General features: G+C 41.6%; 1 protein-coding gene across 3 annotated transcripts in view; it reads left to right on the top strand.

Annotated features, from left to right (window-relative positions):
• agap1 (ArfGAP with GTPase domain, ankyrin repeat and PH domain 1) overlaps positions 1 to 13,666 on the top strand; it is a 181,765-nt gene extending 168,099 nt beyond the window's left edge. For all 3 annotated transcript variants that reach the window (XM_067583662.1, XM_067583663.1, XM_067583661.1), the window contains 2 exons: positions 7,298 to 7,553; positions 8,720 to 13,666. In XM_067583662.1, the coding sequence (XP_067439763.1) occupies positions 7,298 to 7,553; positions 8,720 to 8,929 (466 nt within the window). In that variant the 3' untranslated portion in view covers positions 8,930 to 13,666. The remainder of the gene's footprint in view (positions 1 to 7,297; positions 7,554 to 8,719) is intronic.
• Positions 13,667 to 14,078: the final 412 nt, after the last annotated feature.

The following is a 14,078-nucleotide window of genomic DNA, read 5'->3' on the forward strand; positions in this document are numbered from 1 at the left end:
TCAGCTGTTTTAAAGACCTCGTTAATCAACAGTCGGTTTGACTGACAGAAGCACTGATTCAATAACGTCAGTTACACATAAATCTAAAGTCAACTCACATGAGCTGCTGGTCAGAGCAGCAAAAATAAAGATGTAGCACCAAAATAAAACCCCTGAGTGTTAAATTCAGTGTTTTATTGCTCATAAATTCAACTTTTCATGTGTTGAAGGAAGTTTGTGTTTTTTCTTTATTTCAGAAAGTACAAAGTCTTACTTTAAAGTTAATATACACATAACCAAACACATAGATACCACCTCATGTTGACAACTACACACACTAAAGCTTCATGGACTCGTTACAGCAACAACGACATATTTATACATAGAAGATAAAACTTAATTAAACAGTTTTACAGCAGCACAAGAATAAACAGACAGGTACAAAAAGGACAGAACCAGCAAACATTTAATTAAATAACAATAATGAAACATATTGTTCATCTATACAAACAGGAAGTAGAGAACAAACTGATTTAAGCAGCTATAAACAGTGTTATACATCCTGTAAATGTGTTTAATGTGTAATAAAGAGCAAGAGGAGAAGTTCAATATGATAAGGAGTAAACAATAACAACTATAGGATGATATGTACTAATATATACAGTCACATATATATAAATATAAATATATTCAGTCAACTGAACTGAACTTTAAAGGAAGAAACAGTAAAGTTTGTGTCTCTTCTTGTTTGGTGGTAATTATGATAATTAGCCGGGTGTGATAGTCGGGGTGTGTGTGCCGGCTTTCAGCTCTCTGTGCGTGATCTGTTTTGGGGTCGTGGACAGATGACCCCCTTAAACACACACACACACACACACACACACACTCACACACAGAGCAGCTGGTGGGACGTCCAGCAGCGGTCGGTCGATCAGCTCAAACAGCCTCTGGCTTTGGACGGACAGGAAACTCAGTGTGTATGTAAACACACTCACACAAAGCAGCCGCTCAGGGGGAACATCCACACACACACACACACACACACACACACACACACACACAATGCGAGGTCTCCTGAGCTCAAACAACAGGCAGGAAATCAGAGACCCACCGTGGTCCCAGTACGGCTCCCTGAGTGACCCCAAACAAAATCACTTTCCGCCCCACCGTTTCCAACGGCGACCACGAGCTGACACCACAACACAGCAGCTGATGAAGCTGTCAATCAACCGGTCGACTCATCAAACAAGACGATCAGACTCATGATATTAAACCTTTTCATGATAGTTTTACGATTAAAAACACAAACTCAGTCATTTCCTGAAAACAAATCAGAGGAAACGGTGCATTTGTTGGAGACTACTTTATCTAATTTGATGAGTAACAGGATATAAATAACAGAAAACTACAAAAAGCTGAATATGTTCCCTTTAAATTCACCATCTTACATAACTACGTACTATCAGTATATAACGTGATCGTCTTCAGCTACTAATGAATGAGTCTCGTTCAGCTCACATCACGTTAAAAACACTGAAAATACAATAAAATGAAGTTCTGAGTCACGTTTTCACTCATCATCCTCCATCAGATGGTTGAGGAGGAGCCTGTAGAAACACTAGAAACAGTAGAAACACTAGAAACAGTAGAAACAGTAGAAACACTAGAAACAGTAGAAACAGTAGAAACACTAGAAACAGTAGAAACAGTGGATGTATGAAGGCTCATGTCTTTGAGAAGTGTGTTTGTTTCCTCTGGCTGGTGTAATTTTATCATTTAATCTAACTGACTGACACACACACACACACACACACACACACACACACATCCTAAACCCTCCGGGCTCCTGTTGACATATTTGCTGTGTGTGTGTGTGTGTGTGTGTGTGTGTGTGTGTGTGTGTGTGTGTGTGTGTGTGTGTGGTGTGTATTTCCCTGTCACAAGCCATCTCACCGGGACCCATGTTTAATTATCTACCCAGCATGCCTCGGTGCTGGAGCACAGCGCTTTGTCTAATGGGATGTGAAAAGACATAAACACACACACACACACACACACAGATTAACACACAAAATATGAGACTGTGCATCCAGTAGACACATGTTAACACATACTGTCACTCACACACACACACACACACACACACACACTCACTCACTCTGTGTGGTTAATTAGTGCAATTAGCCTCTCCACTGTCCAGAGCTGTGTGTTTTCAAGACTCGTTAGCTCGTGATGACGGAGTCTGTTTACTGCAACATACAGACACACACTAACACACACACACACCAAACACACACCAACCAACACACACACTAACACACACTAACACACACCAACACACACCAACACACACACACCAACACACACCAACACACACACCAACACACACACACCAACACACACACCAACACACACACACCAACACACACCAACACACACACCAACACACACACACCAACACACACCAACACACACACCAACACACACACCAACACACACACACCAACACACACCAACACACACCAACACACACCAACACACACACCAACACACACCAACACACAACAACACACAACAACACACACCAACACACACCAACACACACACACCAACACACACACACCAACACACACCAACACACAACAACACACAACAACACACACCAACACACACCAACACACACACCAACACACACCAACACACAACACACAACAACACACACCAACACACAACACACAACACACACCAACACACACACCAACACACACACCAACACACAACAACACACAACAACACACACCAACACACACACCAACACACACCAACACACACCAACACACACCAACACACACCAACACACACACCAACACACACCAACACACACCAACACACACCAACACACACCAACACACACACCAACACACCAACACACACCAACACACACACCAACACACACCAACACACACCAACACACCAACACACACCAACACACACCAACACACACCAAACACACACCAACACACACCAACACACACCAACACACACCAACACACACCAACACACACACCAACACACACACCAACACACACCAACACACACACCAACACACACCAACACACACACCAACACACACCAACACACACCAACACACACACCAACACACACACCAACACACACACCAACACACACACCAACACACACCAACACACACACCAACACACACCAACACACACCAACACACACCAACACACACACCAACACACACCAACACACACCAACACACACACCAACACACACCAACACACACACACCAACACACACACCAACACACACACACCAACACACACCAACACACACCAAACACACACCAACACACACACACCAACACACACACACCAACACACACCAACACACACACCAACACACACCAACACACACCAACACACACACCAAACACACACCAACACACACACCAACACACACCAACACACACCAACACACACCAACACACACACACCAACACACCAACACACACCAACACACACCAACACACACACCAACACACACCAACACACACCAACACACACACCAACACACACACCAACACACACCAACACACACCAACACACACACCAAACACACACCAACACACACACACCAACACACACCAACACACACACCAACACACACACACCAAACACACACCAACACACACACACCAACACACACACCAACACACACCAACACACACACCAACACACACACACCAACACACACCAACACACACACCAACACACACACACCAAACACACACCAACACACACACACCAACACACACCAACACACACACCAACACACACCAACACACACACCAACACACACACACCAAACACACACCAACACACACACCAAACACACACCAACACACACTAAAAATACAGCCCAATATACAAAAAAATTTACACTCATGTATGTAAATCAGACATTCAGACGATGAAACTGGTTCCATTTAATAACTGATTCACTCAAAAATAATGAATGAATGAACTCGATGGTTGTTTCCATCCTTCAATATGACGACCGTAATCGTCTAAAATATGTTTGTAATGTATGTTGAAGCATTAAAATTTCTCTTTATTGGAACAAAAAGACACAAATACATCAAACCAGGAAAAACAGACCAAAAGTAAAGTCCTGATAATTAAACCCTCGTTTGTATAAAACTGAAAGATATAACGAAGCTACCAGGCTTCAAATGTAATCAGCCAAACATGTCAGGTCTCATCAAAGCCGTCTGACCTTGTTTTGGGGTTTTTTTCTGACAGAAACTGATCAAAATGTCGAGTAAAATGATCCAAATTATCAGTTTAGTTCATCAGTGTCATGTAACACACACACTCAAACACACACACACAAACACACACAAACACACACACACACACACACACTCTACCAGGCCCTTAGCAACTCCAGCGGCGGGGGAAGGCATGCGTTTCCTGGGTCCAGTGGCCTCACATTTCCTCTCCGTCCTCTGGAGGACAGAAGGCCAGAGTCCTGCTGAGCACACACACACACACACACACACACACATACACACACACACACACACACACACACACACACACACACAGAGTGGGTGACACCTCCAGGCTTTGTCCGGGGGCTGTGGGCCGTAGTCTCGTGCCCAGCCTCCCTACTCTGTCTCTGGGCCGCGGCAGGAAGGAAAAGCCCCCGGGACATTCCGTGATGCTAGCCGCCGCCACACCCCCCAAAAACACACACACACACACACACACACACACACACACACACACACACACACACACACACACACACACACATACTGGTCTCCAGGAAGAGAGTTAATGAGATTCGGCCAGGTTCCCACACCGACCCGAAAACTTTTTTATCTTTTTCATTCTGTTTGGTTTTTCCCTCCGTCTCATCCTCCGTTCCCACAGTTTCGTCTCATCGTGCGTCTCAGTTTCCCAACGTTCCTCCAGATACGGTAACGCTGTAGCTCAGAGGAGTCGCACTGATGTTCACCAGGATTCAGACACGTTTTCATGTTATTTAACCGATCCAGTCTGTTTCTGGCTGTGTTAAATAAACATCATGTCAGTGCAGGATGATGTGTAAAAGCAGTTAAACATCTAAATATTGCTGCCAAAATAAAGTATTTACTCAACAGTTTATAATTAATAGAAGTTTCACTTTAGTCAAATCACATTTAATCATCGAGAACATTTAAAATTCAATGAAATACTTCAAACAACAATAAACTAACAGACTAAAAAGTCCATGAAACTTTCTGCTCAGGCTCAACGATATGTAAGGAGACACACATCCAGACCAGCAGGTCATGGAAATCCTGGAAAGTCTTGGAGGTTTATCAACCAAATTGTCTGAATGAAGTTATAATAAAAACTTAGTTAACAGAGCGGTTTGATGTTCCAGCAGAGAGCCGGCAGGGTTTCAGACTCCTCGTCTTTCTGCAGCTTTTATAACTCAGTAAACAGCTGAAGGTGAAGGAAACAGTTTATTACTCATAAACGACACAAATACAGATTTAAAAAGCTCTTTAGATGTTTGTTTGGGTTTCTAGAGACAGTCTGAGTCTATCAGGGCTGTAAACTAGCAACAACTTTATCAAATAGATTTTTTTAACCTGCAGACGAGACAAATATTTATAAAACACGTTGTTGCCATGGTGATAAAAATGAAGGACGTCGTCTGTTACTTTTCAGAAACACACTGGAGTTATTTCATGGTGGAAGCATCAACCTGTGAGACGCCCCCTTCTCCATTTCCTGCCCCCTCCTCCTCCTCCTCCTCATCCTCACCCCCTGGAGGACGTGTTGTTATTTTGTTAAGGAGGTGGAGGAGGGAGGGAGGTGGAGGGAGGGAGGTGGAGGGAGGGGGGACAGCTCAATATCTCCCCCCCGCCCCCCCCAGTCTCTCCTGAGCCCGGACTAATCCCAGCGGTGTGAATGAGCTGCTGTTTACACGGAGGGATTTGTGCAGAGATTAGAGCGATCAGAGCTGTGGATTAAACAGATCAGCAGTTAATGACACTCGATTGGTGAACAATGGCGTCCGCGTCCCCCCTGTCTGTCCCTCCGTCCCTCGCTGTGTCTTATTTTACTCTCGCAGGTGTTTTTTAAAGTGTTTCTGGTTCATTTCTGCTGTTAGAAGCTTCAGTTTATTTTTCTACTTTTATATCTTTGTTTGTTTCACTCGGTCGACTTTTTGTTTGTTTGGTTGTTAAATTTGACTCCAGGTAGCAATAAAATGATGAAAAGCAAAAATCACCTTTATATTCAGCAGGTGGGAGTTCTAATAAACATAATTAGTCATAAAATCAGTCACAAATAATGAGATATTTGGTGATTCAGTGTTTCCTTCGTTGATTCATCCACCAAATAATCAGTCTGGTGTTATTGTCAACAAATACTATGAAAAGACCTCTTTATGACAAATTAACATTTTTTTTATTATTATTAATTTTGACAGAAACAGATCAAACAGACTAAAGAGCAACAGACGGGGTCATTATAGGGGAAGTAAAACACTCAACGTCATGCAGAAGACGTGATACATTTACAGTCTGCAGGTCTTTTATGTCCTTTAAAGTCATAGAGACTCTAATGATCCACAACTATGACTCACAAAGAGCTAAAATACATAAAATGTAGTAAAAAAAACACTTCAAATATTATTAAAATGCTTTAAAAGTCTTCAGGGTTCAGAGTCTCAGTTGAACTGTTGTTTGTGCTTCACACAGTTTGTTCCTGTTTTCTCTTTTCTATTCTGCTTTCAGACGTTTCCAAGATATAATCTGTCAGAAACGTCCTTTACTTTGGTTTTTCATTGAGTTCAGACGGTATCGATTAGTCGTTTGGTCTGTAAGATGTCAGAAAATGGTGAAAAGTGTCGATCAGTGTTTCCCAAAACTCAAGACGACGTCCTCACATGTCTTGTTTTGTCCTCAAATATATTCAGTTTACTGTCATAGAGACCAAAGAAATCAGCTGGAATCAGAGAGTTTGGACTTTTTTTCTTTACAAAATGACTCAAAACGATGAATCGATTATCAAAACAGTTGGAGGTTAATTTTCTGTCGATCAACTAATCACTTAATCACTAATCACTTAATCAATCTAAAGTTCAGAAATGACTGAAAGTTGAACATGTTTTAGAATATTCTTGTATTTAGAGTTGTGTTATTATATTAAGTTGTTTTCTGCAGTGTGTTGTAGTGATATTAATACACCTGCAGCTTCCTGCCTCTCACATCTGTGTGTGTTTTGTCCGTCAGGGAGGAGAGGGAGCGCTGGATCCGGGCGAAGTACGAGCAGCGTCTATTCCTGGCGTCGCTGCCCGGCACCGACCTGTCGCTGGGTCAGCAGCTGCTGCGGGCGACGGCCGAGGAGGACCTGCGCGCCGTCGTCCTGCTGCTCGCCCACGGCTCCCGACAGCAGGTCAACGAGACCTGCGGCGAGGGAGACGGACGCAACGCGCTGCACCTCGGCAGCCGCAAGGGCAACGTGGTCATCACGCAGCTCCTCATCTGGGTACGAAATGAAACGTGCTCATGATTTAGTTGGTTTAGTTTAGTTTATGTCCTAAAGTTACACATAAATCACAACTGCTGTTCTTTTAAAGCAGATTCTGACATTATTTTTACATAAATATAACCAACAATCAGAAAATAAAGGATTGTTGAAGCTGCAGGAGCTGAAATTTAATGTATAATGATCAGAAAAGCATCTGCACACTTCTGATTGGACTGTTTTTAGGACTTTTATGACGTTATAAATGTTTAAAAACAGCATTTAATCATGTAGGAGACAAAGATTTATTAAAATATGGTTCCTGTAATTATACAACAGAATGTTTTCAAGTAAATATTTAGTATTTTGATAAATATTGTAACTGATAAAGAATATCTATAGATACTAAAACGCTTTCCCAGTAAAATTCTGTTAAACCGCTCCGGAAACCGGAACCAGAACATTGTGTAGGAACAGAGATAATTTGTCATGCTAACCCTTACTGTGGCTAGCTGTCAGCTAACAGTTAAATTCTGTTAAACTGTTCCATCTTTTCCTCAAAACAAAACCCAACATGAAAAGTAGGGAACATTTTTGATAATAGAAACATTATGTGAAGCTACAGCTAGCGATCAATTAGCTGAACTGCTGAGTTATGCCGTTAAAGCTAACTGCAGCTAGCGATGAACACACTAGCATGGCAGCATCGTTTCAGCTTCCAAGCTAACAGTTTATACTTTCCCAGCTATATTCTGATAAACTTCTTTATCTTTTTCCTCAAAACAAAACCCTACATGAAAAGTAGGAATATTTTTTGAGAATAGAAACATATCTCCAGCTACGACTAGCGATCAATTAGCTAAACTCAGCTAACCGAGAACTGCTGAGTCATCTGTTGCTGAAGCTAACTGCAGCTAGCAGTGAACACACTAGCATGGCAGCATCGTTTCAGCTTCCAAGCTAACAGTTTATACTTTCCCAGCTATAATCTGATAAACTTCTTTATCTTTTTCCTCAAAACAAAACCCTACATGAAAAGTAGGAACATTTTTTGAGAATAGAAACATATCTCCAGCTACAACTAGCGATCAATTAGCTAATGTTTTCAAGTAAATATTTAGTATTTTGATAAATATTGTAACTGATAAAGAATCTTATTTATGACTGTTGTTCCTCTCTGTCTGCAGTACGGCGTGGATCTGATGGCGAGGGACGCCCACGGTAACAGCGCCATGGCGTACGCCCGACAGGCCAACAGTCAGGAGTGCGTGGACACGCTGGCGCAGTACGGCTGCCCCGACGAGCGCTTCCCGCTCATGGCCACGCCCAACCTGTCGCGCCGCAACACCAACCGCAACAACAGCTGCAGCAGCGCCGGCAGCGCCGCGCTCATATGACCCCGCCCTCGCCATGTGACTCTTTTTTTGACAAATGAACGAACTCTGATTTTGGGAGAATCCTGACGTTTATTTTGGGAACCACTACCTGTTGTGACTCTAAGCCCCGCCCACCTCACCTGACAACCACCACTGCCGCCGAAAACGGCTCGTTAAGCCTGAAACTGATGGCAGGTCAGTGGCGGCGCTGCGTCCATGTGTCTGATTGGGAGAACACACGCAACAGGAAAAAAAAAAACCCAAAGCATGCTGGGAAATGTGGTCCACAATCACCTGAGCTTGGTGCTCTTCGGAGCGTTTTGGGAAATAATCATGTGACTTATGACGACCAATGAGGACGCAGTCTGAAGCTCTACGGACATCATACCTCATCACGTTATTGTAACACTACGAGGCCAGTCGACCAATCGCTCTGCTTTTTACCCAACAGCCAATCAGAACCTGTCTTCTTCTTCTTCTTCTCTCTCAACACACGAAGAAGAAAACTGTGAGACGGAAAATATCCACGAAGGAAACGAGAGGGGGAGTCTGCAATCCTGCTTATCATCATCATCATCATCATCATCATCATCATCACCTTCTGTCTTTACGATCCTGCTCTGCAGCATCAGTGTTTCTTCTCACCTGTATTTTTTTGTTTTCTTATGAATTCTGTGAACTCTCCTGCCTTTTACACGTCTTTTGTTGTTTTGTTTTTTTTTATGTGAAAAATATCTCGATGTAAAACTTTTAAGAGGAAAAAAAAAGATCTTAGAGGTAAAAAAGTGTGATAGATCGCATGTCCTAGACACTTTTTGCTTTTGTTTTTTTAATTTAAGGCATTTTTCCTGGATTGTGTATATTGTATCTTGATGTGCATTGCTGGACCAATGGTTAAAAATGTCAACATGGGGAAGGGGATTTTTTTTTTGTTTGTTTTTGTTATATCGGGGGTGTATAAAGTCATTCAGTGTACAGAAGCTCTTGCCAGGCTCAGGGACCGGAGACTGTCCGTTAGAAACACCCTGTTGTCTTTTCCCAACGACTCCTTCAACCAGGATTTAACATTCGATTCCTTTTTCACTTCAGTCGACTCAGAAATCAAATTGAACTCATATCGATATGACCTCACATCTGGTCACATTTATCTCCATAAAAATAAATATAACCACAACAAATACACATTTTTATGGCTGCAACTAACGATTCATACACTGTTTGGTCTAGAAAATGTCAGTTAATTGTGAACCAGAACCAAAGATATTCAGTTTACCATCAAATAATAAGAAAATAATTATTCATATTTAGCTAAAACCATTTTATTTCAGCTCATATTGGACATAAACCTCTAACTGATCAGGTTTACTTTTTATAAATTCATCCTGAATGATCCCTATAAGACCAGATGAATCAGCAATTATCTGATAATCGAATAATTGTTTTAGTAATTTTTTTTAAGCATTTGCTGCTTCCAGCTTCTCAGATTCAAGGATGTGATTCTTTTCTTCACAGTAAACTGAATAATTTTGGGTTTTGGACAAAATAAAGAATCTGCACCGTTTTATAGACCAACAGATTAATTGGTAATGAATATAATCGTTAATTGCAGCCTGCGACCTCCTGGATTGACTGAATGGAGAGAGACCTGAACCTGGAGCCTGGAGATTCACATCCTGGTCCAACAACATTTGAATTGAAACTCTGTCCCTGAAGGCAGTTTTTATTGTTGTATGTAAAAAATGGAAAAAGACGAGGAATTATTAAGCAGCTAAGAAGCCACACGGAGCGAAAAAGGGAATTTTTACATCTGTGAGTTTAGTCCATGTTAATCTGCTGTCAGCTCAGACCAATCACATGAGACCAGTTTGTGTTTCTGTGGATGAAGATCTGTCTGTAATGACATGTGACGGTCTCTCCGATCTGCTCAGCGAATCACTAAGAAGGGCTTCTTCTTCCTCTTCTTCTTCTTCTTCTTCTTCTTCTTCTTCTTCTCTGGTCTGGAACAAACCTCCTTCATGTAAATAATCTCTTTCTCTCTTTCTGTCGACATGTATAATTAGAGAATACAGGAAGTACTTACACCAGTCTGTCTGTCGGGTTGCAGAGCGGAAGTGTTTTTTCTGATGTGTGGTCATGTAGAAAAAGCATGGACTGAATGTTGCGTGTTTTTTGCTCCATGTTGCGCTGATTCATCCAAGACAGGAAGTAGAAATTTGGCGGTTTAACCAGACGTCTAAACCAGTGGTTCCCGACCTGGAAATGTTTGTCTGTAAGGGAACGACATGAATCTGTTCACTTCTACAAAAATAATTTTTCTTTTCCGTTTCAAACCCGCCTCCCAACGTGAAGTTGGACCAATCAATCAGCTCGTTAGACGTGCAGAGCCACACAACACGTCAAGACTTTTGCGTCGCGTGTGTCGGCTTTGCTGCAACCGTTGCAACGTACTGTTACCCATAACTCCCAGAAATGTGTATATGTATGTTCACTGAACCGTAGTTTTAGTCTGACGGGACATGAGATGGTTTACAGGATGGGAAATCCGATGTGCGACCACATGAGAGTCCAAATTTGGTGAAGTCTGAGTTGAGACTGAGTCCAAATGCAGTTGGGAACCACTGGTCTGAAGATTTTGATTCCACTTGGAATAAGTTTGTAGCTGCAGGTGAATTTTGTCGCATGTATGCAAAAATGTAAAAACCCACCTTCCCCACTCTGGCGACGTAGATTTGACTGAACGCCGACTTCTTAGCTGGACGTGAAATGTGTGGACTGATCAGGATCGTCTAAGGAGAAGCTCCTTAACCTCGATGTGTGTGTGTGTGATGATTTTTACCTTCGACACTATGCTGCGTATCAGCTGCTTCCTCCCCGAATTTTGATCATAAACGTTGCTGCAGAGGTTGAGGAGCAGCTCTCGACCCGACTGTGTATCCAAGCAATATTCACACATCAATCACCGTCGCGTCATAACGTCATACACCGCCATCGCTGCAATATTCCCATTACACCACACACACTCTGCCTGTTTTTAGAAATGTTAGAAAGAGCTAAAAAGTAAGAAATCCATTTTTGTAACACTAAAACTTTCCGTTTTTTTGCCTTTTTATTTAAACACCGGCCCTTAATCTTCCTCTGATTGCGTCCAACCTTATTATGTGCCACGTCCCCGATTCCCCGACCAGTCGTCTCAGAGATGACGTTTGAACTCCCGTAAAAAAAAAAAAAACTAAACCAAGAGGTTTGACCGCAACTTGTGTTTTTAAAGTGTTTTTATTTAGTGTTTGTACACCCGACTCGTCCTGCGTCTGTCCTGAACTAAGACGACAGGACAGGACAAAGACGTCCTTTATTTATGACAGAAATGCACTAAATCTGCTTCAGTTTGTCTGTCTTAAAACTGACTCTTTCCACTACAGTTTTCTTTATTTCTCTAATTATTTTGGCATGAAACTAACATTTGCTTATTTCTCTAGGTGGTGGCGTCTTCTAGCGGTTTCCTCTGAACAGATTTCTGCTCTTATTTTAACAGCATCCAAATTTCGGGCAACTTGAAAATCCAAAGTCCATTTATCAGAGTTCAGGACCAGAGAAAGTTCAGTAACATCTATAGATACTAAAATAAACGCTTTCCCAGTAAAATTCTGTTAAACCGCTCCGGAAACCGGAACCAGAACATTGTGTAGGAACAGAAGTAATTTGTCATGCTAACCCTTACTGCGGCTAGCTGTCAGCTAACAGTTAAATTCTGTTAAACTGTTCCATCTTTTCCTCAAAACAAAACCCAACATTAAAAGTAGGAAGTATTGATAATAGAAACATTATGTGAAGCTACAGCTAGCGATCAATTAGCTGAACTGCTGAGTTATGCCGTTAAAGCTAACTGCAGCTAGCGATGAACACACTAGCATGGCAGCATCGTTTCAGCTTCCAAGCTAACAGTTTATACTTTCCCAGCTATATTCTGATAAACTTCTTTGTCTTTTTCCTCAAAACAAAACCCTACATGAAAAGTGGGAACATTTTTTGAGAATAGAAACATATCTCCAGCTACAACTAGCGATCAATCAGCTAAACTCAGCTAACCGAGAACTGCTGAGTCATCTGTTGCTGAAGCTAACTGCAGCTAACAGTGAACACACTAGCATGGCAGCATCGTTTCAGCTTCCAAGCTAACAGTTTATACTTTTCCAGCTAAATTCTGTTAAACTGCTTTGTCTTTTCCACATTTTTTGAGAATAGAAGCATCCTGTGAAGCTCCGGCTACAACTAGCGAACAATTAGCTAAACTCAGCCAACAGGAAACCGCGCTGACGTTTAATCCCGTCAGTCGACATTCGCCACCGCCGGCGCCGCCTCACTTGTACATAGACTTTAACAACGAAACGAAGAAAAAACACGACTCCGTATGGTCAACGTTTGGTTTGTGTGGTTGTTACCTCATGTAGCCTTTAACCCCTAAGCCCCACCCACGTTATTTATAAACGCACCTAGCGAGGAAGACTCCGCCCCCCTCCAGCCTACGTTTTTGTATATTTTTCTCCGACCTCTCCAGTCCATCCATGTTTTAATATTATGATTTATCATCCAGACACATTAATGTTCTTATTGTTATTCTAATTATTATTATTATTATTATTGTTATTGAGTTTTGTTGGCTGTACAGTACCGTTGTTGAAAAATTCTACCTAATACAGAGTCTTCTACTGTAATGTGTCTCTTTTCAATAAAGACAAGAATAATGCTTCTTAATATAAACTCATGTGTTGACTGTTATTTTTTAAAATTTAATCTTTGTTTTCCCTTCAGATCTGGAAAAAATACAGTCACAATTTTTTAAAGTTTAGATTTTTTTCTCCAACTAAATCTGCTCAAATATTATCCAACTTTTAAAACATATTTAGTCTTATGTCCAATCAGCTGGTTCAGTTTCCCGTCTTTTTATTCTTATTTTCTTGTGGTAATCAGTATCATTTACAGTCAAACTTGTTTTTAAGGTAGAATAAATTTTATGTTTTTTACTATGAATTCTTCTTTGCAACATGTTTTAGTGCAAAAATCCCCACATTTGTCCACTGAGGTAAGTGATTCTGTGTTATTATTCACCCATGAAAAGATGAGATTAAGTTCAATTGAATCTGTGCTGTTTTTCTTTTTACAGGTTCGTTGA

Source organism: Thunnus thynnus, chromosome 24 (genome assembly GCF_963924715.1).
Source record: "Thunnus thynnus chromosome 24, fThuThy2.1, whole genome shotgun sequence".
Taxonomy (NCBI): domain Eukaryota; kingdom Metazoa; phylum Chordata; class Actinopteri; order Scombriformes; family Scombridae; genus Thunnus; species Thunnus thynnus.